This window comes from Clupea harengus, chromosome 11 (genome assembly GCF_900700415.2).
Source record: "Clupea harengus chromosome 11, Ch_v2.0.2, whole genome shotgun sequence".
Lineage (NCBI taxonomy): Eukaryota > Metazoa > Chordata > Actinopteri > Clupeiformes > Clupeidae > Clupea > Clupea harengus.
In genome coordinates this window covers 24,053,956-24,080,799 of record NC_045162.1, presented here as the reverse complement: position 1 = coordinate 24,080,799, position 26,844 = coordinate 24,053,956, and the positions used below count along the sequence as shown (strand labels likewise).

The following is a 26,844-nucleotide window of genomic DNA, read 5'->3' as shown; positions in this document are numbered from 1 at the left end:
ATGTCATTTCAGTGGATGAAACTGTATCAGAGCAGAGAGCAACATGGCGTGACCCTCTGTAATATAATGTAACATGTCCGTGTAATGAAGCCTCATGTCTCCCCCTCCAGTGCTTCATGTCCACGGCTCTTCGTACTGACACAGTTATTGATTCATCTGAGGTTTGCGCTAACCTCGGGCACTGCTGCTCAAAACACAAATCTGTTTTGGTGTGCCAACAGACAGCAGTTCTTAGGCACTCTGAAGAGCCTCTGTGATTTCAGATGACACCGAGTTAACAATGAGTAACACACTGAGAATCGCGATGAACTATGTGTTTCATTGAAGCGAGGAAGGAATCTGTTGTTTCTTTGTAGCTATGTGTTGTCCAATTGGAGGTTGACATGTTTGTTTATTTGTTTAACAAAAGCCCTTGCCCCTCCCTGAGACACTTTTTTTTTTTTTTTTTTTTCCATCAGCTGCAGGACAATGTGATCACGCCCAGGGACACCACCATGACCTTCACCTGCTTTGTCTTCTTTGACATGTTCAATGCCCTCAGCTCACGTTCACAGGTACATAAAGACACACAAACAAATACTTGTATAGTGTTTCATGCCTTCAACAAACCCAATATGATTACCATAGTTATGTCCATATGTATATATATATACACTCACACACACACATAGACATTTTCTTTGTCTCGCATACAGTCCACAGACATACATATTTACTGTATGGTACTATACTGTGCTGTGTAAATATGCAAACACACCCAGTATTCCCGTGCACACCTGCATTTAGAAACACAAGTTCACCCTCATACACAACCTGCATGTCAAGCCTATCCAGATTCCTGGAACCTTACATATGAGGTTTAAAAATAGATCTGCAATCTGCACCTCTTACATAAACACATCATACTGGCTGTATTTATATCTCTACTTGGGATTACAACTTTAACTATTACGACCTGACCTGTTCTATGTCCTTTGACCCCTGTTCCCTGCCCTCCTAGACACGTATGGTGCACGAGATGGGCCTATGCAGTAACCGTATGTTCTGCTACGCTGTGCTGGGCTCCATCATGGGCCAGCTTCTGGTCATTTACTCCCCCCCGCTCCAGAAGGTCTTCCAGACGGAGAGCCTCAGCATCCTGGGTAAGATGCACCAGCCTCCTCCTTACACACAGTAGAGAAACTCTGGTGGTCTGGCACCTGGTGCCTTTTGAGAGTTTCTACTCTATATATCCTATTTTACATTGGTCAAATTGTTGTTTTGCAACTGGTAACTGATGCCTCTGAAATCAGAACTCATGAATTGGTCAATGCGTGGCTAATGTGTGTGTGTGTGTCTGTATGTGTGTGTGTGTGTGTGTCTCCTCAGACCTCCTCTTTCTATTGGGTCTCACCTCCTCGGTGTGCGTCGTCTCTGAGCTGATCAAGAAGCTGGAGCGCTTCAGAGGACAGAAATGGAGGGGCCGGGAGGGGGCCGACACCACTGACTCTTTCCACGAAGTATGACGCACGTTGCGTCGCACGCAGAGGACCGCGGTGGACAGTAGCTTTGGACGGTCTGTCGTTTAGATGCGGTGTGTGTGTGTGTGTGTGTGTGTGTGTGTGTGTGTGTGTGTGTGTGTGTGTGTGTGTGTGTGTGTGTGTCTGCAGGCTGCAGGCTGAAAGAAGTGGACTTGAAGGAGAGAGTGAGGTGGGGGTGGAAATGTTGCTCACTTCTCCCCATGACCAGACTATGGTTGGTCACTGGTTTGAGTCCCCCATCCGCCTACCACCTCTCCCTCCCTGAGCCTCCCTCTCAGCTATCTTCCCCCTTTCTCCCAGCCTTTTCAAAAACAAAAGAAGCTTTGGTGTGCTGCTTTGAGACTGTTTGTTTTTTCACTCCGTCTGAAAGAACAGTTTTATTTATGAGATACTGTAAGGTTTCAAACAGTGGCTGTTGACTTTTTTCACATCAACTAACTGGAAGCACAGACCACTGACCATAGTTTCGTGGAATAAGTGAAACCGTCTTTTTGCATTCCGGCTCACCATGCTAGAGCCATGCTTTTTGGGGCAGGGATCTGTGCTTTCAAATCAGAGAGCTTGTACAGTATAATTTTTCCCAGAATATTTTCATGGCAGAATATAATAGGTGACTGATACTTGGAGTTTTTTTTTTTTATTCATTTTTTTTTTATAAATGATATCTGGTCTTCCCGTTCAAGTTCTGCTAGAGTGGTCAGGCCAACAATTCAAAAGAACCAGATAAAGTACTGCTCTTTCACATTAGGAAAATACATATGTATAAACTATGGGAAGTTTTACTCTCTTTAAATCCTATTTGGATATAAATCGTAAGAATTCTACACAACAAAGGTGTTTTTTTCTCTTTTAAGCCAATTCCCTTTTAATTTCATCAGTATGTTCACTGGCCATACCCCTGACTATGCTGTCCACAATTTGGTTACTGTTTGCTTTGGGCCTGAGCACCAATTTCAGAAACCTGATGTTTCGTAATCTTTTAATTTGGTTGACACTGTTATATACTGTAGGTGCACTCTATATTTACTGTACTGGCTACTGTAGATTGTCACCTACTCACTGAAGTAGATAGACATGTCCTCAAAGTATGAAGCAGAAGCTTTAACTTCCAGAGAAAGTTCATGAGGTACGTTTTTGCTTCTGCCACTAGCTCACTTTTTTTGTTGTACTCAAAACCTCTTTAGGTTTTGTCAAGGTGAACTGGTTAGTTCAGCTTTGCAGTTTTGTCCCCCGAAGCCAACAACCAATAAGGAATGACGATTGTAAAGATTGTTTTTTATCTCTTGTTTATTTATTTTTCATTGTGTTTTGCACATGTGAAAACAATTCTCTGTGTGGATAATTGAGAATAAACTTGTATATTCAAATTTTTTAATAAACCTTAAAACGAGATGTCCTAGATTAATTATTTGCCAACACCAAACAAACAATTGGATCATATATCAAATGATATGACTAGCCAGCTGTTGCTTTTCCAAGAATGCATAACAGACACACACACACACACACGCACACGCACGCACAAATAAATGATGCCCCCAATTGAATAATAGGTACATAAAGACATACAAACAAATACTTGTATAGTGTTTCATGCCTTCGACACACCCAATATGATCACCATAGTTATGTCCATATGTATGTATACACACACACACACACACACACACACACACACACATAAATGATGCCCCAGTTGAATATTTCCAGACTCTTCCAACACTGACATTTACTTCCACTTGATGGATTCAGCCAAATGAACTGATTGTGTTTCAAGTGTAGGAACAAATAGTATTCATCAAACTACCCGACTAACATCCAAGACCTAGAAACTACTCCTTCAATGCATCAACATCTTGTGATCTTTTAAATTACGGTCTAAAGTTCACAAAATGTCTGTGAGGGATCCGCCCATCCTGACTCTGGATGGGTGCATGAAAACGAAGTCAGGGATCCAAGCAGAAAATACAGAAATTAAACATATACAGTCATTTTTAATATAGGTAACAAGGTAACACTTTAGAATAACCCTCCTTAATAAACCGTTTATGAAGCATTTGTTGATAGTCTGTTAATCAGAATCAGAATCAGAATGGGATTTATTGCCAAGTAGGTTTACACCTGCTTGGAATTTTTTCTGGTGTGAAGGTGCATACAGTAAACAGTAAATCTCTAAGGTAGGAAACAGGAGCGGTAAGATCCAGACGCAGGCTTGGTAGCCCCCCTCGAGAGGCGAGATAGCCCTGGGACAAGGTGTGAGGTGATGAACGAAGTTAAGAGGTCGGTAAGTCCCTTCGTAGACCCTGTCCTACGGGCCGCAAGCACTCCTGCACGAGGTTGGGAACACCTCCGTCCGGGCTGGTAGTGCGAGGAGTGCCAAGGACTGGCCTCGTTAAAAAAGCCGGTCGCGGAGCATGTCGAGCTAGCAGTGGCGTTAAGCAAGTCGCGAGTAGATACCGTATCGAAAATCGTAAAAATCGAAATCATTTACAAATCATTATCGCAACATTTACAAACGTTAGTAAGCTATTTATAAATGAGTATTAATGTATTTATGAACATGTTTCAAATGATTTTCTAATGATCTAAAATATCGTTTATAAGGGCATTAGTAAGCTATTTGTAAACGAGTAGTCATGTTTGTATGAACATGTTTCAAATAATTTTTTTAATGATCTAAATGTATGTTCAATTTCATCAATCATCAACTCTGGAATCAATATGATCAGTATTTTGCATTTTACAAAGAAATATTGCACTATTGCACAAAGAAATATTGCACTTGGTAAGAATTTCATTTTTATTGATTTCATTGTGAAAACCTTCAAGAAATATTTGTAAAAATACTCTTCAGAGAAGGGAAGGAAACACAATCTGAACAGGTTAATAATAATACGTTTTTACTATAGTTTATTACTATGTATCGGTAGTGACAATTTTTGGGAGAGGAAAAACTTTCCAACACATTCTGAAAATACAATATAAAAATTGACGGTTCATTTACTAGATATGTGTACTTTAGATATGGTACAATATATATACGGACAAAGTTTTGGGAATAAAACATACAAATTTTCAAAATATTTCCAACCTGACTTTGCACCAATTCGGTAGAATGGCCCATACACAATTCAATTGATAATTTGTATGGACCTTTTGGTATATGCTCATGTTATGTTAATTGATGGATTGATATATATTATTTGTTGCCACTGCCATTGCTTCTCCTATGGACAAATTTAATTAATCTCCTAACTTGTTAGATTTTGAACAGAATCCTCCTAATATCTCCACCCCTTCTCATGTCACGGGTAAACCTATTCCTCATCTCCACCCATCTCTAACCCAGCCCTTCTTAAATGTTCAAAATGTTTCTAGATTTCCTGTCTCTCCACCTCCTTTTCCCATGGTACCAGATGCCATTAGTCGTCTTGCACAAAAAATACACCAGAAATCCCAATCCCTTTCCCACACTCAAAGTGGAGATTCTACAAATCCAAAACACGTCCCTCCAATTCTTACTCTGACATGATAATGGCATCTCCATCTCTATCTGATGTTTGTGATTCTCTATCACCATGTGGACTGCCTACCCCTGGGAGGGAGCTTGGGAGACTCATGCTTGACACCTCTCAAGACCAGCAAGTCACCTCGTCACTCGCGTGTGTTTCAGTGTTTAGAGGTCTGGAAGCCAGAGTTGATGAAATGAGGGGGAAGTTTCAAAAACCTCTGCAACCCATGCCTCTGAATTGACTGAAATGAACCAAAAAATGACACAACTCGGAACTCATGATTCTCCTTCCTCAGTTTCATCTTTATTTCAATCAACCTCTCTCCAGACCGCTATAGATCCTACTGTTCTTACCTGTGTGTTGATAAATGATCACCTTAAGCACCTTAAATGTACTTGTCCCATTTATGATTGTGCAAATGATGACCCTGATTCTGTACTTTTTCTATCAAAGTGTCAAGATTTCCTGGCATATGTCATCTGACAGTGAGATTCTTGCCACTTTCAGAACTGTGTTGCTATGAGCTCACATGCTCCTGGTTCATGCCCATAGGCGGAGATCACGGGGGGGACGTGTAATAAAATGTAATATATTTCGGACATAGAGGGATAATACCGCGAAGAACATCGGGCAAAATTCTGCTTAAAGATGACTGGGATATACCCGATTGGTCTCCAATTTCTCGTTGGAATATTCCTGTAGCCAGGAACCCAAAAACAGACAAAACCTGAACCTGAACCTGAACGAGTATGGCCTGGTTTCATCAGGTGCGTCTGAGAGCCCATTTGGGCACAAAGCTCTAAAAGAGCTGTTCTTGGCAAGTGGTACCTGCTTATCAGCCATACATCATCCTGCGCGATCACGAAAAACCCTTTCTCTCCTTATTGCGCGGTTGGCAATATCCTCTAACAACGCCAATATCTCCTACTGAAAACTAAGTCACTATCAGGCTTTTTATAGGCTATAAATTGAGCTAAATGTTTTACACGTGTGGAATTAAAATGAATACCTATTAGACATGAATTTCGGAGAGTTCCGAATTCCTGCAGTACTCCAGTATTGCCACAAGGAAATGTACTTAGAACCAGAGGTAGAGATACGTCCTTTTCCACGTATTTAATCGCACGAACGCTCTAAGATCAAATCTGTGCATAAGTACGTTTTATAAATGAGGCTCATTGTTTGTAAGTAGCAAGCGGCTACGTCCTGTGTACTGAGTCTCGTGTTCTTGCCTTGTTTGCCCATCGTGGCCTTTCGATTATTTTAAGTAAAACATGCCTTGAGCGTTTGTATCCAATACCTTGTTTCCTATGGGGCGCCGTTTGTAAAATATCGCACGTTCTAAAACCCTGCTCAGTTTTGGTACATTTAGCATTATCATATGGGGAAAAAAGCACAACAATATTCAAATGTTACTTTTTCAAACATTTAGAGAGATATTCATGTAAGTATAATGTTTGGCAGTAACACAAAGTTGTTGAATAATATAAATGTTTCATGTAAATGTAAATAAATGTTAAATGTAAATGTAAATGTTAAATATAAACGTAAATGTTCAATGTTATATATAAATGTTAAATATAAGTGTTAAATGTAAATGTTAAACGTAAATGCTAAATGTAAATGTTAAATGTAAATGTAAATGTTAAATGTTCAGTCTACATGTCAGATTTGAAGACTGAACCTTACAATATTTTCATAGTCAATTGGCTTTCATAGTTTTCACGTCACGTCAGAATTACCAGCATGCGGGCAAGAAATACACTCCACAGCTGTCTACCACTGGAATTTATACAGGAACTGACCATCTTTCATTCAAGATTATTTAATATATCCGCTTTAAAATTGTCTGACATAGGTAGTAAAATGCCAGACAGTTGTTGCTCGGTTGGCTGTTCAAATCGGCGAGGAGACAAGCCCGGCTGTTTCCAGCTGATTGTAGACGTCTTCTGGGTCAACTTTTCTCAGGCGGGCAGTAAAGTAGCCTTATTTTTGGAGCTTGCAATAAAAGCATTTGGTTTTGGTCGTCTCATTTATCAGAATAACTACCTAAAGCGGGAATAGATCAAGAAATAAAGTCAAGAAACAAAGCATCAACACGATTAAAATTGGATTACCCGGTTTCTGCTCTGAGATTGCGACAAGTACCTAAGCAAGTAGGCTAGGCTACTGTATTTTGTCATCCAACTGGTAATACTACAATGCCAGTAGAAAATACTTGGGAAGATAATTTCAGTTGGCATTCGCCAGACCAGGTGGTTGTACTTGTGTTAACCAGGAAATTGTGTCAAATGATAAAGAACAGTGTTGGGTAGGCTAAAGGCTGCTAGCTAACAGCATGTAGCTCGCTAGCTGGTAGCTAGCTATCAAATGGCAATCATCTTTGCTCTGATAATGAAGATGTTTATTAGTTTTCACCTTCCAGACGACATCGTTATGAACCCATCCCCTTCTGAAAATTAAATGACTATCTGTGCTTTTGGTAGGCTTTCAGCTTTTGAGGTGTGTAGGGGGACGGATTTTCTATTAGATATATGTAAATATCTCCAAACTGGAGCTCAGGCAGGGACTTCTACGACGTTATAGAAATACAAATATCAGCGGGTGCAGTAAAGGGATCACAGGTTCCCAAAATGTAATTTTTTTCTAGATATCTCTGTCTGGCTATTGTGGTATGATCTGTGTTTGATGGCGGTCGTAATTGAGTAGGTTGCACTGCTCGACGATGTCCACTGTTGGTCGACATCTTCGCTTTTGCCCGCAAGGTATCCCTGGTAGCGTAAATATTGTAATGTTCTGTCGTCAAGTCTGAAATGTAGACTGAACATTTACATTTACATTTACATTTTACATTTACATTTAACATTTACATTTAACATTTACATTTAGCATTTGATATTTGTATTTACATTTAACATTTACATTTAACACTTATATTTAACATTTATATATAACATCGGACATTTACGTTTATATTTAACATTTACATTTACATTTAACATTTAACATTAACATTTAGATGAAAGATTTATATTATTTAACAACTTTGTGTTACTGCCAAAAATGATCCTTGGAAAAGTTATCGCATGAATTTACATGAATTTATCTCTAAATGCTTGAAAAAGTGACATTTGAATATTGTCATGCTTTTTTTTCCCATATGATAATGCTAAATGTACGAAAACTGAGCAGGATTTTCGAACGTGCAACATTTTACAAACGGCGCCCCATAGTTTCCAGTCTCCGTTCGTGACAGCAGTTTTGTCTCCTTAAGGCTTAAGCCAACAGCCAATAAGGAATGACCATTGCAAAGATTGTTTTTTATCGGTTGTTTATTTATTTTTTGTTGTGTTTTGCACATACGAAAACAATTCTCTGTGTGGATAATTGAGAATGAAACTTGTAAATTAAAATGTTTTAATAAACCTTAAAACAAGGTGTCCTAGATTCATTATTTGCCAACACCAAGACAGAAAACAAACAATTGGATCATATATTAAATAATATGCATTCCTGGAAAAGCAACAGCTAGCTAGTCATGACGCACACATACACGTGCACACACACACACATATATAAATTATGCCGCCAATGGAATGTTTCCACAGACTCTTCCAACACTGATGTTTACTTCCACTTGATGGATCCAGCCGAATGAACTGATTGTGTTTCAAGTGTAGGAACAAATAGTATTCATCAAACTACATGACTAACAACCAAGACCTAGCAACTAGGCCTTCAATGCATCAACATCTTGTGATCTTGTGTAAATAACTGTCTAAAGTTCACAAATTGTCTATGAGGGATCCACCCATCCTGACTCTGGATGGGTGCATGAAAACAAAGTCAGGGATCAAAGCAGATAATACAGAAATTAAAAACCTTTCAATTAAAAATCCGAAAAGAGTATCCCCGGTCACATATACTATAATTTTTTAAATAGTTGGTACAACAAAACCTATAAATTACAGTAGATTATCAATCACAAGTCTAAAAAACTGAGTCATTAAAACATTAAACGATTAGCAAATATTCATCATAGTGTGCATTTCATGGTGTCCAAAACATTCATTAGATTTAACAAAGTGCACAGATTGAACTGCTTTAAGTGCTGAAAAAAGTCCTGAGTTCCTGTGTACAGTCACCGTGTTGCTCAGGCCCAGCAAACTCTCTCTCGTTTCTTCAGCTGAACAGGACTGTGAGTTCGCAGAGCCCTGCTCTTCTTCTTGTGTCTGGTGCGGATGCGGCACGCATCTCTGTAGATTTCCTCCTCCTCATTCTCAGTCTTTGCCTTGCCACTCCTGCCGCCATAGTCTTCATCATCATCCTCCTCTTCAAACATCTGTGTGAATCGTGTGGCCAGTTCCTCCACATCCCCTACAGACCGGGCTCGTCTCTCCCTTGGGTGATCTCGTCGTGGTGCTTTCTGTAATCTGGCCCAAACATCTGCATCCAGGGAGTCCAGCACAGCATGCTCTAGATCTCTGAAGAGCTGCATGGCGATGGGCTCTGCACTGAGGAATGACTCCGGGGTCACGCCTCTCCTCAGCCTCAGAGCAGCTTGGTGCACCAAGGGTCCACAGTAAAGCCTGAGAATAACAGGAGATAGAGACATGCCTTTCAGTAAAAATACTTTACTGACTAAGGGCAGTGCCTTAGTGTTTTGACCTGGCTTACTGACACTTCATGCTTCAAACCCCATGGGTAGACCACTCACAAATATTGGCCTTTCAGTATAACGTTATTTATATGGCATGTTTAACATGGTGGAAAGAAAAACTGTCACTGACTCTTGTCTGTCCACAAACTATCTTGTGAGTAATTTAAGGAATTAATAAAAATAATATTAAATAAATAACACAGTAAGTGTGCAACACATCAACATGTCTTACAAGGCACAAAGATACTCATTCTGACCAACATGTTAAAAGGTGAGACCACACATTATGACAGGGTAATGATCATACCCATATCCAAGATAGAAGAGCTGAACACATAGAGACGTGGTATTGAGGAAGAACCCCAGCTTCCTAAGGATCTTGCGCACCAATCTGTAATTCTATGGTAGTGTGCAGTAGGATAAAGGGCCACAGGGAGGTAAACATACCGTGCAAGTTCTGGCTCAGGCAGAGGGAGGCACAACAGTTGGTTGAGCCTGTAACTGTCTTTCATGCACCCCTGCCATTGGCTGTAGATGTGAGCTGCCTCCAGGTCAGGGCCTCTAGTCGTAGGGGAAAGCCGCAGGCGGTTCAATCTATTCCACACCAGCGCTATACCTGCAGAAACAAAACCTTAGAGAGGGCACACTGCTGATCTTCCTTACTCTCTGTTCCTTCACCTATGCTCATTGTGAGGAACTAAACTTCTACTGCATGTACTGCTGTGTTGTGTGATTCATTTTTCTTACAGTTATTTAATTAAGGAAACTATAATCGTGTCTCCCCAGTCTTTCAGAGGGCAAACATCTGAAACCAGAGGTAGTAGCTAGCCAACTCTAAACTATGGCACTTCTTTCCTGTGCCCACAGAATGATTTCATGAATAAGGAGGATGTGATTCCCTATGCAGCTTCCCTTTCTAAAATCTACTACTGTGACTTTCAGTGCTATTGCCTTCAGAAATGTCTGGTTCAATGGTTAGTCACACTAGCAGGTAAGTAATGTATTAAGGATTAAGCATCACCTTCCTGGCCCTTGTATCGGCCACTCAGCTCCCCAAACACAAATCCCAGCAGCAGAGACCACAGGTGCTCTATATGTGGCTGTGGGTCGGCTTTACTCAGCCAATAGCATGTGACGTGGACAGGTAGCTGGAATTTGGCTGCAATGGATGTTGAAATGGTACTGGGCACACCGAGTGTGTCACAGAGAACTTGCAGTCGTGGTTCTAGTGGTTCCTGGAACACCAAGACAGACATCACCGTCAATTCAGAGCTTTGTTGAAATGTTTGTTTTACCTTGGATTTATCAACCCAATGAATCTCTTAAATGAAAAATGAATTATGATTGTATACTGTACCTCGTTCAGTGTGTCCAGATGCAGATTCTTCCCATTAGCAGGACAGGCAGCCTTTACCCAGAAAGAGCTCAGACTCAAGCCCTCCCTGTCATATTCTTCCACATAGCACTCTGCTAGGTCAACACAGGCCACGCTGGGCTTCCTATCATCCCTCTGCTTCTGTCCAGACAACAGCAGGCCATAAAGCACCTGGCGAATAGGCCTTGAGATCGCATTGCTGCTGGGGAGGTCAAAATTCTCAACTTGAGAGCTTAATCGTACTCTCTGCAAAACCAGGGCATCAATGACGACCGAGCTCATTTTTCCCTCAGACAATGGCATGCGGATCCAGCCAGGGAGAACCTGCAGTTCCATTGGCAGCCTGCCGGGGGCGACACCATTCAAGAAGAACTGGACAAGGTTGCCTTTTGTCAGTTGATATTCATTCTGGCACGCTGTGAGAGCCTTCTGGACTGGACCTCTGTCGTTCTGATCTCTGAGCAAACCAAGCACAGCACCAATAGCTTTCTTTGTATTCGGGAAGTCAGACAACCAATGGAGGATACCATCGAGAAGAGCATGGGATCTGGAGAAAGCAGCACTGCAGCTGGAGAATTGCTCCCAGCTGAAAAATCCAATCATAGTGTGTATGTTTACATAGTCATTCCCTGCTAAGGCAGCAAAGAGAGGGAGAAGCTGCTTGTTCATGTTGTTGAAACCCTTACAGAAATTTGAGACTAAAAATATTTTGGCTGGGATGGATTTCTGGGTGAGACCTTTGTGCCACTGGAAATGTGTAATGGGTAAAACTCCTGCTTTCAGGTCAAAGATAAAAAAGTCACTATCATCAGACAGAACTGGACAATTCCACTGATTTGCCAAAGCAGCGATTTCCCAGTCAGCCTCTTCCATGCACTGAACAAATGGTATCTTCAGAAGAATGAGGATCTGTTTGAAAACACTTTCCAAGAGTACTGGCTTTATACCACCATTGTAACATCTCCGCCCTAAAGATAAATCTTTGCCAATTTTAATACGGTCTCGGGCACGTTGCTTGAGGGTTTCCAGTTTTTTGTCAGTGTGGTCACTTCCTCCATCAAGGATAACATAGGGCTTAATGTTGCAGTTCTTCAAAGCCTTAAAAAAGTCCTTGATCAAAATCTCAAAAGCATAATAATCCCCACCATGCTTCAGATCATATTTTGATCCGTAAAGAATATTACACAGATTACAACCATCTATAACTATCCTGCTACCTTTAAAATTCCAGTCTTTTAAAAACAGACTATTTCCCTCTATGTAAGACTTTAATCCTCTGACTCCCATGATATCTGTCTTCGAGGTTGTCAGCAACACTGCGAGAAAGAAAAAAGAGGAGAACATTAATTTATAACTCATTCTCTTTCCTATATTTTCACCCCCTTATCCCTGTTTATCATCTAATACATGGGGTTTCAACTGGTTTTGTCCCACGGACCACCATTCTGACCAGAAAGTAATCCGCGGCCCACTGATGTGCCAGTGATTCCCAAAACAGTTTACAGTGCCGTACCCTTCTTTTTCATGTTTGTAACCGCCCCCGCCACGCCCCCTCCCCCCGCACACATATTCTGCCTATAATACTTGTCAGTGTAATTTCTTCGCTGAATATGGGTCTACATCAGTATTTTGGGCAATGCGACTTGGCTATTCAGACAAAAATATGTTGACGGGCCCAGTTACATTTTCCCCAAAGGGGACACATGTAACTCCTTTGCTGGTCACCCTTCTCTGGTTCCTTGTAGCTGCTAGAAATACATTTAAATCCCTCACCCTCTAGCAGATGAAAATCCGGCATATTTAATAATACGCATTTTAATGCCAGGTGTAGAAAGCCCCTACGCTTTCCCAATGAGCAAACGATCTGCATAATACACCTGTTCAGCAGATCTTTCGAACACATTGCAAAGACACACAGAATAGATTTTTCTTACTGAGTAATAGCTAACGTATTTAAATAGTATTGTATACATTAATGTATTTTAAATAGGTAGACATGCTTGTTTGTAAGATTTGTTTGTAAGACTCGTTTGTATGAGTCGCCTATTAGGGCCACCTTAAGGGTGAAAAAATAAATGTTATTATTATTTTGCATTTCGAGAATAAAGGTGAAATGTCGAGGATAAAGTTGAAATACCAAAAGTCGCAATGTTGACGATAGTTACACCACTTCAGAAACTCACCTTGATGGCTGACCAACATGCGTCTCCACATCCTTGGAGTGCGATGATGAGTTTCTGAAGTGGTGCAACCGCAACTTAACTGAGCTGTATCATATTAATAACGTACAGGCTATTCCTTTATGCTTGACGTAATATTGTGTCTTTATTCTCAAAATGGTATTCCAACTTTATTCTCGACATTTCGACTTTATTCTCGAGATGCAAAATACTTTTTTGATATCCTCTTCCATTTTTTCCTTTAATGTGGCCCAAACCCCCCGTCTTCAGTTTAAATATGTAGTCATAAGGAATCACTTACCAAGCTTATCAGAAGAAGAAAAATGGTCAGTAGTCCATTAAAGGCATTTTCTTGTCTGCTATTCTGCTCCTTGCTTTCCTCTTGAGTTGTCCGCCTGGTGCGCTGTTTACTTGGTTTATAAGTCTAACTGGAAACCAAAAGTTGAAGTGTATCAAACTGTAAACGGGAGTTTGGGAAACGGAATTTATGAATAATCCCTAGGGTTGCTCAAGAACGCCAGAGAGACAACAAACAAAACATTAGAATACAAAAGGGGTAAATTCGTGACCGAATGAATTAGTAGGTTAGTAAGTAAATACATTAATAAACAAATAAATAAGGTGGACAGTACGACTTGGTCACAACAACCATGTAGCAGGCCTTGTTTGAGGGAGCATTGATAAACGTTTCACATAACATAGCCTGCTAAAAAAAATCCGTTATTGCAAAATGACCTCAAAATAGCGCCATTCCGTTTTTTTGCACCAGAAATGACATACAATATAAGATGGGGAACATGGAGGCCACATTTCAAATTGGATACAAATTGATCTCCCTGTGTATATTTGAATGTGTGTATTTCACTGCTATAAAAATATAGAAAGCAGGTGTTTGATGGTTGTTTACATTTGCCTTCTCTGTCAGTAGTTTGAGTATGCTATGCTAGGCTATTTGCAGATTCTGTTCCGTTTTTCTCAATGATGGTCAAATTCAATATTAGTAGTTAAAGAAGCACTATTTCGATTATTTAGATTTTGTTTCAGTATTTCAAAGTGAATGAGCTGTGGGAGCACAAGAACAGTGAGCGTCTAGCAGCGATTATCATAGACATATATGATGTATGTACATATGCCTGTGGCAATTTATAATATTAATAATAATAAAACTTTATTTATATAGCACCTTTCATGCAAAAGAATGCAGCTCAAAGTGCTTTACAGCAAATACATAATATGCATAAGAAATGACATGCACATAAAAATAGACATCAAAGAAACATAACTCAGATATAGTGCAAAAAAATTAAATTATAATTATAGAGATATATTTAATCTAACCCCTTAATATCACCAGTAGAGATTTAAATTAAATTAAATTAAATTAAATTAAAAGTATTTATATATATATATATAGTGCTAAGTGGTAGCTAGTTAAAGGCTAATGTGAAGAGGTACGTTTTTAGTTTTCTTTTAAAGATGTTAAGCGAGCTGGCTTCCCTGATGTCTATAGGCAGTATGTTCCATAGCACTTTATTTATAGCCTTACTATCAAGATTCTAAGTAACATGCAGACAAAACTTTTTTTTTTATTCCTCGTAGATCATAAACCATTCAATATATAAACGAATCAATGAAATCGGTTGAGAAATGTAAACGCTATAGTGCTTTTTATCCAGAAAAGCAGGAGCTCCCCCATTCACTTGCGTGTGTTTACTGGCCAGTCATCACCTCCCCAAGATGGCGGCGAGTTGACACGCGAGCCAAGGGTCTATGTATATATGTCTATGGTTATCAACACAACTCAATGCGCCAGACTCCTCCTCTGTCATCCGTTGGATCAACTGTCACAACTGAACGAACGAACAGGTTGCAGCAAAAGTGCGCGAACTCACCGAGCTAGCCAAAAAACACATCCAAGTTAAGGTCAACTAATACTGGTATACGAATGTTAACTAGCTAGCTGTTTGTCCCCTGATTGTAGCCAACGTTAGCTGTGGAAGGAAGCCATCATTGATGTAAAGTTAAAGCATTGTGGTAAACCCATCCTTAACTGACTGGTGCTCCTAAGCTAACATCAGGTCTATCCAATGTAGCTAGCTCTGTCTGATGATGGTAGCTATAGTGAGCTAAACGGACGTTAAATGTGAGAAAGCCATCCTTGATCTAATGTTAGAACATTGTGGTAAATATTGATTTATATTCAAATATTTTTCCGAAATACCATATTATGCATCAACTGTACTGTATCAGAGTTTATTTGGTGAGATTTATGTCGGATGGCAGATTAGCCTCAGATTGTGTCACATAGTGCCCTTGAAGCTAGCATTAGGTCTATCCAATAGCTAGCTCTGTCTGACCTTGTTCATATTTCCATGAAAGCTGTACAAATTATAGATACAAAAAAAACAGATTACCACTGACATCATGGGATTAGAATAATGTTCTACAGAACATGAATACAGAGCAAGTGTCTTATATACATACATACCTGCCAACATTTGAGTAGAAAAATCCGGTAGATTTTGGCGACAGTGGCGGGAGGGTCGGGGTGGGGGTGAGGGGGGCCGGGGGGAGGGATGTTGTGTATATAAGTGTTTATAGACAACGTATTTATTATATATTATGTAGTCTTCAGTATATAAATAAATACACAATAACTGTATTTATTAACAAAAAAATATTTTTTTATTCATTATTATGTATGTGCAATGAACATAGTGACAATAATGTTGAACAAAAGATCAACATTATTATTAGACCAACTAACTATTGCAATAACTTATTATCAATTCATGAAATTTTCTAATACAACAAAACAATTCAAGAATAAATAATTCATAAAAAACATCACATAAACAGTTAATGTAACTTGCACAGGTCTTAAAACTACTTTTTTTGTAGTGTTGTATATGTAGGTGGCTGACTTGGCTGCCCTAAGTGTCTTTTTAGATGGGGTGTACTTTGAAGCAGGCTTAGTAAAGTTAATTTAGCAAGATAAGAGAGCGCACAAAGTGCTGTTATTCAAACTAGTTCTATTTTCTGTAACAATTTTTTTTACCATACTGAAAGTCCTCTCTGAGGAGGCATTACTATGTGGAATGCAAAGCAATGCCTTCATCAGCCTAGCCAGCTGACTGAAGCGCTCATCTTTCCCTACAAGGCCCCAGAGTCTGTCCACTCTCTGTTCCTTAAGGTAACTCCTTGCTGTCGGTAACCTGGTAGTCAGTCAGTTCCTCTCTCAGCTTATCAGTAGCCTATCAAGTCTCAGTTGAGGAAACAAGCACCCTAGCCTTGTCACTACTCAGTATGAACAAATTTGCAAACATCGTATTAGTAGGGTTACTTAAAAAATGCTGAATGTATTTAATTCTTATAAAAATCTTTGCTCAGTTAGGTGACTTAAAAGCAATAGCCTGCGCAGAAAGATAAACTGCGCAATAGAATGTAGGTTTGCCAGATTGACAAATTGGTTGAAAATGGTGTATTTATTGTGTACAGGCTTAGGCCAATAAGGAATGACGATTGTAAAGATTGTTTTTTATCTCGTTTATTTATTTTTCATTGTGTTTAGCACATGTTAAAACAACTCTCTGTGTGGATAATTGAGAATAAACTTGTATATTCAATTTGAATCAACCTTAAAACGAGGTGTCCTAGATTCATTATTTGCCAACACCAAGACAGAAAACAAACAATTGGATCATGTATAAAATGATATGTATTCTTGGAAAAGCAACAGCTAGCTAGTCATGAGACACACAGACACACGCACACGCACACACACACACGCACGTGCACATACACACACACACACACACACACGTGAACACACACACACAAATAAATTATGCCCCAATGGAATATTTCCACAGACTTTTCCAACACTGAAATTTACTTGCACTTGATGCTTCCAGCCGAATGAACTGATTGTGTTTCAAGTGTAGGAACAAATAGTATTCATCAAACTACATGACTAACAACCAACCCCTAACAACTAGGCCTTCAATGCATCAACATCTTGTGATCTTTTAAATTACAGTTTAAAGTTCACAAATTGTCTATGAGGGATCCGCCCATCCTGACTCTGGATGGGTGCATGAAAACAAAGTCAGGGATCCAAGCAGAAAATACAGAAATTAAAAACCTTTAAATTAGAAATCAGAAAAGAGTATCCTCGGTCACATATACTATAATTTTTTAAATAGTTGGTACAACAAAACCTATAAATTACAGTAGATTATCAATCACAAGTCTAAAAAACTGAAAAACATTAAACGATTAGCAAATATTCATCATAGTGTGCATTTTATGGTGTCCAAAACATCCATCAGATTTAACAAAGTGCACAGATTGAACTGCTTTAAGTGCTGAAAAAAGTCCTGTCCTGTGTACAGTCACCGTGTTGCTCAGGCCCAGCAAACTCTCTCTCGTTTCTTCAGCTGAACAGGACTGTCAGCTCGCAGAGCCCAGCTCTTCTTCTTGTGTCTGGTGCGGATGAGGCACGCATCTCTATAGATTTCCCCATCCTCATCCTCAGTCTTTGCCTTGCCACTCCTGCCGCCATAGTCTTCATCATCATCCTCCTGTTCAAACATCTGTGTGAATTGTGTGGCCAGTTCCTCCACATTCCCTACAGACCGGGCTGGTCTCTCCCTTGGGTGATCTCGTCGTGATGCTTTCTGTAACCTGGTCCGAACATCGGCATCCAGGGAGTCCAGCACAGCATGCTCTAGATCTCTGAAGAGCTGCATGGCGATGGGCCCTGCACTGAGCAATGACTCCGGGGTCACGCCTCTCCTCAGCCTCAGAGCAGCTTGGTGCACCAAGGGTCCACAGTAAAGCCTGAGAAAGACAGGAGGTAGAGACATGCCTTTCTCTAAAAATACATTACTGACTAAGGCCAGTGCCTTAGTGTTTTGACCTGGCTTACTGACACTTCATGCTTCAAACCCCATGGGTAGACCACTTACAAATGTGAGCCTTTCAGTATAACGTTATTTATATGGCATGTTTAACATGGTGGAAAGAAAAACTGTCACTGACTCTTGTCAATCCACAAACTATCTTGTGAGTAATTTAAGGAATTAATAAAAATAACATTAAATAAATAACACAGTAAGTGTGCAACACATCAACATGTCTTACAAGGCACAAAGATACTCATTCTGACCAACATGTTAAAAGGTGAGACCACACATTATGGCAGGGTAATGATCATACCCATATCCAAGATAGAAGAGCTGAACACATAGAGATGTGGTATTGAGGAAGAACCCCAGCTTCCTAAGGATCTTGCACACCAATCTATAATTCTATGGTAGTGTGCAGTACGTTAAAGGGCCACAGGGAGATAAACATACCGTGCAAGTTCTGGCTCAGGCAGAGGGAGGCACAACAGTTGGTTGAGCCTGTAACTGTCTTTCATGCACCCCTGCCATTGGCTGTAGGTGTGAGCTGCCTCCAGGTCAGGGCCTCCAAACGTATAGTAAAGCCGCAGGCTGTTCAGTCGATTCAACACCAGCGCTATATCTGCAGAAACAAAACCACATTGTTCAGAGGAGGGCACACTGCTGATTTTCCTTACTCTCTGTCCCTTCACCTATGCTCATTGAGAGGAACTGAACTTCCACTGCATGTACTACTGTGCTGTATGATTCATTCTGCTTACAGTTATTTAATTAAGGAAACTATCATCGTGCCTCCCCAGTCTGAAACTAGTGGTAGTAGCTAGTCAACTCTAGACCATAGCACTTGCTTCCTGATCTTTCCTGTCCCCACAGAATGATTTAATGAATAAGGAGGATGTGATTCCTTATGCAGCTTCCCTTCCTAAAATCTACTAGTGTGACTTTCAGTGCTATTGCCTTCTGAAATGTCTGGTTCAATAATTAGTCAAAATGCAGCAGGTGAGTAATGTATTGATTAGGCATCAAGCCTTTGTGAAAATGTACCTTCCTGGCCCTTGTATCGGCCACTCAGCTCCCCAAACACAAATCCCAGCAGCAGAGACCACAGGTGCTCTATATGTGGCTGTGGGTCGGCTTTACTCAGCCAATAGCATGTGACGTAGACAGGTAGCTGGAATTTGGCTGCAATGGATGTTGAAATGGTATTGGGCACACCGAGTGTGTCACAGAGAACTTGCAGTCGTAGATTTAGTGGTTCCTGGAACACCAAGACAGAAATCAGAGCTTTTTTTTACCTGGGATTCATCAACCCAATGAAACACTCAAATGCAAAGTGAATTATGATTGTATACTATACTTTGTTCAGTGTTTCCAGATGTAGATTCTTCCGACTAGCAGGACAGGCAGCCTTTACCCAGAAAGTGCTCAGACTCAAGCCCTCCCTGTCATGTTCTTCCACATAGCACTCTCCTGGGTCCACACGGGCCACGCTGGGCTTCCTATCATCCCTCTGCTTCTGTCCAGACAACAGCAGGCCATAAAGCACCTGGCGAATAGGCCTTGAGATCGCATTGCTGCTGGGGAGGTCAAAATTCTCAACTTGAGAGCTTAAGTGAGCTCTTTGCAAAACCAGGGCTTCAATGACAATTAGGCTCATTTTCCCCTCATACAATGGCATGCGGATCCAACCAGGGAGAACCTGCAGTTCCACTGGCAGCCTGCTGGGGGCGACCCCATTCAAGAAGAACTGGGCAAGGTTGCCGTTTGTCAGTTTATATTCATTCTGGCACGCTGTGAGAACCTTCTGGACTGGATCTCTGTCCTTCTGATCTCCGAGCAAACCAAGCACAGCACCAATAGCTTTCTTTGTATTTGGGAAGCCAGACAACCAATGGAGGATACCATCGAGACGAGCATGGTATCCACTGCAGCTGGAGAATTGCTCCCAGCTGAAAGATCCTCTCACAGTGACTTTGTTTACATAGTCATTCCCTGCTAAGGCAGCAAAGAGAGGGAGAGAAGTAACGAGAAGCTGCTTGTTCATGTTGTTGAAACACTCACAGAAATCTGAGACAAAAAATATTTTGGTTGGGATGGATTTCTGGAGACCTTTTTTCCACTTGAAATGTTTAATGGGTAAAACTCCTGCTTTCAGGTCAAAGATAAAGAAGTCACTGTCATCAGACAGAACTGGACAATTCCACTGATTTGCCAAAGCAGCGATTTCCCAGTCAGCCTCTTCCATGCAGTGAACAAATGGTATCTTCAGATGAATGAGGATCTGTTTGAAAACAATTTTCAAGAGTACTGGCTTAATAGCTCTACTGGCAGGTATCTGCCCCCCTAAAGATAAATCTTTGCCAATTTGAATACGGTTTCGGGCATGTTTCTTGAGGGTTTCCAGTTTTTTGCCAGTGTGGTCACATCCTCCATCAAGGATAACATAGGGCTTTATGTTGCAGTTCTTCAAAGCCTTAAAAAAGTCCTTGATCAAAATCTCAAAAGCGTAATAATCTCCACCATGCTTCAGATCCAATTTTGATTTGTGGTAAAGACTATTAAACAGATTACAACCATCTATAATTATCTTGCTACCTTTAAAATAGCAGTCTTTTAAAAACAGACTATTTCCCTCTATGTAAGACTTTAATCCTCTGACTCCCATGTTGTTTGTCTGTGAGGTTGTCAGCAAGACTGCCAGAAAGAAAAAAGAGGGGAACATTCATTTATAACTCATGCTCTTTCCTTTATTTCCACCCCCTTATCCCTGTTTATCATCTAATATAAACTAAGCTACAACTCATTACTACGCTACATATCAGAAACAGTATGATCTCACCATGACCGATTATCTTAAAAAAAGCCACCATATTAGCTATTTTATTTAATGATCTTTAAGTTTGATCTATTCTGTCTAATATATATCGCATTGTATTGTATGGAAGCCCATCTCTGCCACTTGAAAAAACTCTCTTAGTGTCTCATAATTATGATTTACTATCTGATAATAATGACTTCATACAGGCTTCACACAAATTCAAACACTGGAACTAGTAACAGTCTCCTTGTACTGTAGTCCACCATTTATGTCCCTTTATGCTTATTCTTGACTCTACCAGCCTACCAGAAAGTCCTCAACCTAGCCAACATCGTGTCTTTATTCTCAACATTGAAATGGTATCTTAACTTTATTCTCGACATTTCGACTTTATTCTTGAAACAAATCACTCACCAAGCTTATCAGAAGAGGAAGAGAAATGGGCAGTAATCCATTTAGGTTTTTTCTTGTCTGCTATTCTGCTCCTTGCTGTCCTCTTCTTGAGTTGTCCGTCTGGTGTGCTGTTTTGCTGGTTTATGTACACAATTCAATCGCTATTTTTTATGGACACTGTGGTATATGCTCATGTGATGTTGATTGATTGATTGATTCATTCATTCGTAGTATTTGTTGCCATTGCTTTTTTTCCTATGGCTCTCCAAACTTTAACTCCAAACTTCATCCCCACACTTGTTAGATTTTGAACAGAATCCTCCTTATATCTCTACCCCCTCTCGTGTCACAGGTAAACATATTACTCATCTCCACCCATCTCTAACCCAGCCCTTCCTAAATATTCAAAATGTTTTTCGATTTCCTGTCTCTCCTGTTTTCCAGGTTTATATAACTGGAAACTGAATGTCGACGTGTATCAAATGTAATCATAGGCTGAGTTTGGGAAACAAAATGTATGAATAATCCCTAGGGTTGCTAAGGAACGTCAGAGAGACAACAAACGAAACATTAGAATACAGAAGGCATTAATTCATGAGTGAATGAATGCGTAAGTTATTAAATAAATAAACAAACAAATAAATGAGGTGGAATGTAGGCCTTGGCCGCAACAATCATGTAGCAGGCCTTGTCTGAATAATAATAATAATAATAAAAAATCGTACAGAATAGCCTGCTAAAAAATCCTTTATTACAGAAATTTCCTCAAAATAACGCCATTTCGTTATTTTGCACCAGAAATGACATACAATATAAACTGGGGAACCTTTTGGAGGCTAAATTAAATTGAATGCAGTGTACTGTAGGTCTACTTTGATGTCAGCTACTCATGTGTGCAACCTTACCACACAAACATACACAGATTAAATGAACAACTTACCAATACAAAATAAAAAATATATATGAAACAGTAAGAGCCTAACCAGATGCGCTTTTCCACTGCAGGAACTCACAGCACTAATCCCCCCTAATCGGCCCCTTCAGCCTTTCTGTTTTCATAGCGGTGCAGGAACTACCAATCTACAAGTGACGGCCATTTTGCTCCTTGATTAGTTCCAAGCATGACTAAATAATCGTAGTGTAGCAGAGTTTGTTGAGTGTGGACTGTTTTTGTTATTGCTGTAGTAAATTAATTGACCTATCTGGCGGCTGGCGCCTGAACTTCCTTTTCGTTGTTCAAACTTGTCTCCTTCAGCTGCACTACAGAATGGCCTGAACAGGGACAGAACTGACTTGAACTTGAATTGATTTGAACCAGTGATCTAACTTGGTTGTGTTCTTGTCATTTTTTATTTTGTCAAATCAAGTTAAACTGGTATACACGATTCAATTGATAATTTGTATGGACATTATGATATATGCTCATGTTATGTTGATTGATGGATTGATTTATATTATTTGTTGCCATTGCTTTTTTTCCTATGGTTAAGAACAAATCTAATTTATCTCCAAACTTGTTAGATTTTGAACAGAATCCTCCTAATATCTCCACCTCTTCTCATGTCCTATTCCTCTTCTCCACCCATCTCCGACCCTGCCCTTCTTAAATGTTCAAAATGTTTCTAGATTTCCTGTCTCTCCACCTCCTTTTCCCATGGTACCAGATGCCAGTTGTCTTCTTGCACAAAAAATACACCAGAAATCCCAATCCATTTCTGATATGTGAAAATTCACTCTCAAGTTATCTCAGGACTCCGGAGTTGTAGATCAGTATATTTATTCAATAACAATTGCAATCGGACTCGCTGACATCCCAGAAGGTCGGAGAGAAGCACGGGCCCTCCCTCAGAGAGAGCCTACTCCTAGACTGCAGCAGACGAGAGAGAAGCAATATTAAACACATCACACAAGTTTAATATAGATAGAAGTTTAGCGTTCTCTGTCAGCAGGGATAGCCACGTGGTGGGTCTCCGACGTTCGGGGCTCCCTGTCTTGCAAGGATGTCTGTTTTGCACAAGGTCGAAAGAAGCATAGTTCGACCCTTCCTATCACTTCTGGTCTAAACATGCTCTTGCACATATGCACACTAAGTGGCACCTAATAATCTAAGTTACACACACACACACAGAAACATAGAAAAGCCATGTTCCATCTTACATAAGCACATGATTCATACAAGGTATATATTGATACAAGGCACTTGATTAATATATATTCGGAAATCATTAACAGTGTTTCGAAATGATCATCAATTTCCCACACTCAAAGTGGAGATTCTACAAATCCAAACCACGTTACTCCACTTCTTACTCTGACATGATAATGGCATCTCCATCTCTATCTGATGTTTGTGATTCTCTACCACCATGTGGACTGCCTACCCCTTGGAGGGAGCTTGGGAGACTCATGCTTGACACCTCTCAAGACCAGCAAATCACCTTGTCACTCGCGTGTGTTTCAGTGTTTAGAGGTCTGGAAGCCAGAGTTGATGAAATGAGGGGGAAGTTACAAAAAACCTCTGCAACCCTTGCCTATGGAATAACTGAAATGAACCAAAAAATGACACAACTCAGAACTCTTGATTCTCCTTCCTCAGTTTCATCTTTATTTCAATCAACCTCTCTCCAGACCGCTATAGATCATACTGTTCTTACCTCGGTGTTGATAAATGATCACCTTAAGCACCTTAAAATGTACTTGTCCCATTTATGATTGTGCAAACGATGACCCTGATACTGTACTTTTTCTATCAAAGTGTCAAGATTTCCTGGCATATGTCATCTGACAGTGAGATTCTTGCCACTTTCAGAACTGTGTTGCTATGAGCTCACATGCTCCTGGTTCATGCCCATAGGCGGAGATCACGGGGGCGACGGGGGGGACGTGTAATAAAATGTAATATATTTCGGACATAGAGGGATAATACCGCGAAGAACATCGGGCAAAATTCTGCTTAAAGATGACTGGGATATACCCGATTGGTCTCCAATTTCTCGTTGGAATGTTCCTGTAGCCAGGAACCCAAAAACAGACAAAACCTGAACCTGAACGGGTATGGCCTGGTTGCATCAGGTGCGTCTGAGAGCCCATTTGGGCACAAAGCTCTAAAAGAGCTGTTCTTGGCAAGTGGTACCTGCTTATTAGCCATACATCATCCTGCGCGATCACGAAAAACCCTTTCTCTCCTTATTGCGCGGTTGGCAATATCCTCTAACAACGCCAATATCTCCTACTGAAAACTAAGTCACTATCAGGCTTTTTATAGGCTATGAATTGAGCTAAATGTTTTACACGTGTGGAATTAAAATGAATACCTATTAGACATGAATTTCGGAGAGTTCCGAATTCCTGCAGTACTCCAGTATTGCCACAAGGAAATGTACTTAGAACCAGAGGTAGAGATACGTCCTTTTCCACGTATTTAATCGGACGAACACTCTAAGATCAAATCTGTGCATAAGTACGTTTTATAAATGAGGCTCATTGTTTGTAAGTAGCAAGCGGCTACGTCCTGTGTACTGAGTCTCGTGTTCTTGCCTTGTTTGCCCATCGTGGTCTTTCGATTATTTTAAGTAAAACACGCCTTGAGCGTTTGTATCCAATACCTTGTTTCCTATGGGGCGCCGTTTGTAAAATATCGCACGTTCTAAAACCCTGCTCAGTTTTGGTACATTTAGCATTATCATATGGGGAAAAAAGCACAACAATATTCAAATGTTACTTTTTCAAACATTTAGAGAGATATTCATGTAAGTATAATGTTTGGCAGTAACACAAAGTTGTTGAATAATATTTAAGCAATATAGTACGAGTGCGAGTGGGGTAGGTAAGGGATATTCCCACGGGTGGTGTTCGGCCGTAGCCACGAGGCCGGAGGCCGAGTGGCGCAGGCAACAACACCCGTGGGAATATCCCTTACCTACCCCACTTGCACGAGTACTATATTGCTTTTATAAAACAATTTTATAGTCAACCAATTAACATTTAAACACGAAGTTATTGATTAAAAATGTTTATTTCGCCATTGTTTCTCCGCAACAAAAAAATAGTTCCATTGTCAACGTCTTTTGGAATTATAAGAACTTTGAATTAACGGTTATCGCTTAATTGTATCAACGTGCTATAGAATGTTTCATCGCGGAGTGATTTATTGTTAGCTGTGAAAAGTCCGAGTTGGGATGTCCTGGGATATTCCAACTCATGGAACGTCTCTCGTCCAATCAGAAACAGCTAAATAATTCAATAGAACCCAATTGTTTTATAAAAATGTTTAATCTAAATGTAAATGTTAAATATAAATGTAAATGTTAAATGTAAATGTTAAATATAAACGTAAATGTTGAATGTTATATATAAGTGTTAAATGTAAATGTTAAATGTAAATGTAAATGTTAAATGTTCAGTCTACATGTCAGATTTGAAGACTGAACCTTACAATATTTACGGTAATTGGCTTTCATAGTTTTCACGTCACGTCAGAATTACCAGCATGCGGGCAAGAAATACACTCCACAGCTGTCTACCACTGGAATTTATACAGGAACTGACCATCTTTCATTCAAGATTATTTAATATATCCGCTTTAAAATTGTCTGACATAGGTAGTAAAATGCCAGACAGTTGTTGCTCGGTTGGCTGTTCAAATCGGCGAGGAGACAAGCCCGGCTGTTTCCAGTTGATTGTAGACGTCTTCTGGGTCAACTTTTCTCAGGCGGGCAGTAAAGTAGCCTTATTTTTGGAGCTTGCAATAAAAGCATTAACCCTGTTTTGGTCGCCTCATTTATCAGAATAACTACCTAAAGCGGGAATAGATCAAGAAATAAAGTCAAGAAACAAAGCATCAACACGATTAAAATTGGATTACCCGGTTTCTGCTCTGAGATTGCGACAAGTACCTAAGCAAGTAGGCTAGGCTACTGTATTTTGTCATCCAACTGGTAATACTACAATGCCAGTAGAAAATACTTGGGAAGATAATTTCAGTTGGCATTCGCCAGACCAGGTGGTTGTACTTGTGTTAACCAGGAAATTGTGTCAAATGATAAAGAACAGTGTTGGGTAGGCTAAAGGCTGCTAGCTAACAGCATGTAGCTCGCTAGCTGGTAGCTAGCTATCAAATGGCAATCATCTTTGCTCTGATAATGAAGATGTTTATTAGTTTTCACCTTCCAGACGACATCGTTATGAACCCATCCCCTTCTGAAAATTAAATGACTATCTGTGCTTTTGGTAGGCTTTCAGTTTTTGAGGTGTGTAGGGGGACGGATTTTCTATTAGATATATGTAAATATCTCCAAACTGGAGCTCAGGCAGGGACTTCTACGACGTTATAGAAATACAAATATCAGCGGGTGCAGTAAAGGGATCACAGGTTCCCAAAATGTAATTTTTTTCTAGATATCTCTGTCTGGCTATTGTGGTATGATCTGTGTTTGATGGCGATCGTAATTGAGTAGGTTGCACTGCTCGACGATGTCCA

At 40.1% G+C, this 26,844-nt stretch overlaps 4 protein-coding genes across 6 annotated transcripts in view; 1 reads left to right on the top strand and 3 right to left on the bottom strand.

Moving 5' to 3' along the window:
• atp2c1 (ATPase secretory pathway Ca2+ transporting 1) overlaps nucleotides 1–2,912 on the top strand; it is a 38,294-nt gene extending 35,382 nt beyond the window's left edge. For all 3 annotated transcript variants that reach the window (XM_031576430.1, XM_031576433.1, XM_031576432.1), the window contains exons 25-27: nucleotides 459–554; nucleotides 1,001–1,142; nucleotides 1,369–2,912. In XM_031576430.1, the coding sequence (XP_031432290.1) occupies nucleotides 459–554; nucleotides 1,001–1,142; nucleotides 1,369–1,505 (375 nt within the window). In that variant the 3' untranslated portion in view covers nucleotides 1,506–2,912. The remainder of the gene's footprint in view (nucleotides 1–458; nucleotides 555–1,000; nucleotides 1,143–1,368) is intronic.
• A 6,130-nt stretch (nucleotides 2,913–9,042) lies between these two features.
• LOC116222467 (protein asteroid homolog 1-like) lies at nucleotides 9,043–10,247 on the bottom strand. The gene is made up of 2 exons (XM_031576697.1): nucleotides 10,140–10,247; nucleotides 9,043–9,621 (listed from the first exon to the last, which is right to left on the bottom strand). Exons 1-2 carry the CDS (start codon nucleotides 10,202–10,204, stop codon nucleotides 9,186–9,188), a joined length of 501 nt encoding a protein of 166 aa, XP_031432557.1. The 5' UTR covers nucleotides 10,205–10,247; the 3' UTR covers nucleotides 9,043–9,185.
• LOC105908873 (protein asteroid homolog 1-like) lies at nucleotides 10,220–12,459 on the bottom strand (the record flags this gene model as incomplete). The annotated part of the gene is made up of 3 exons (XM_031576941.1): nucleotides 11,050–12,459; nucleotides 10,714–10,927; nucleotides 10,220–10,308 (listed from the first exon to the last, which is right to left on the bottom strand). Coding segments are annotated over exons 1-3 (1,680 nt in total), but the record flags the coding sequence as incomplete, so codon positions are not given.
• LOC116222466 (protein asteroid homolog 1-like) lies at nucleotides 10,673–20,819 on the bottom strand. Its single transcript, XM_031576696.2, has 2 exons — nucleotides 19,199–20,819; nucleotides 10,673–10,713 (listed from the first exon to the last, which is right to left on the bottom strand). The coding sequence occupies exon 1, from the start codon at nucleotides 20,817–20,819 to the stop codon at nucleotides 19,506–19,508; it is 1,314 nt and encodes a 437-aa protein (XP_031432556.1). The 3' UTR covers nucleotides 10,673–10,713; nucleotides 19,199–19,505.
• Nucleotides 20,820–26,844: the final 6,025 nt, after the last annotated feature.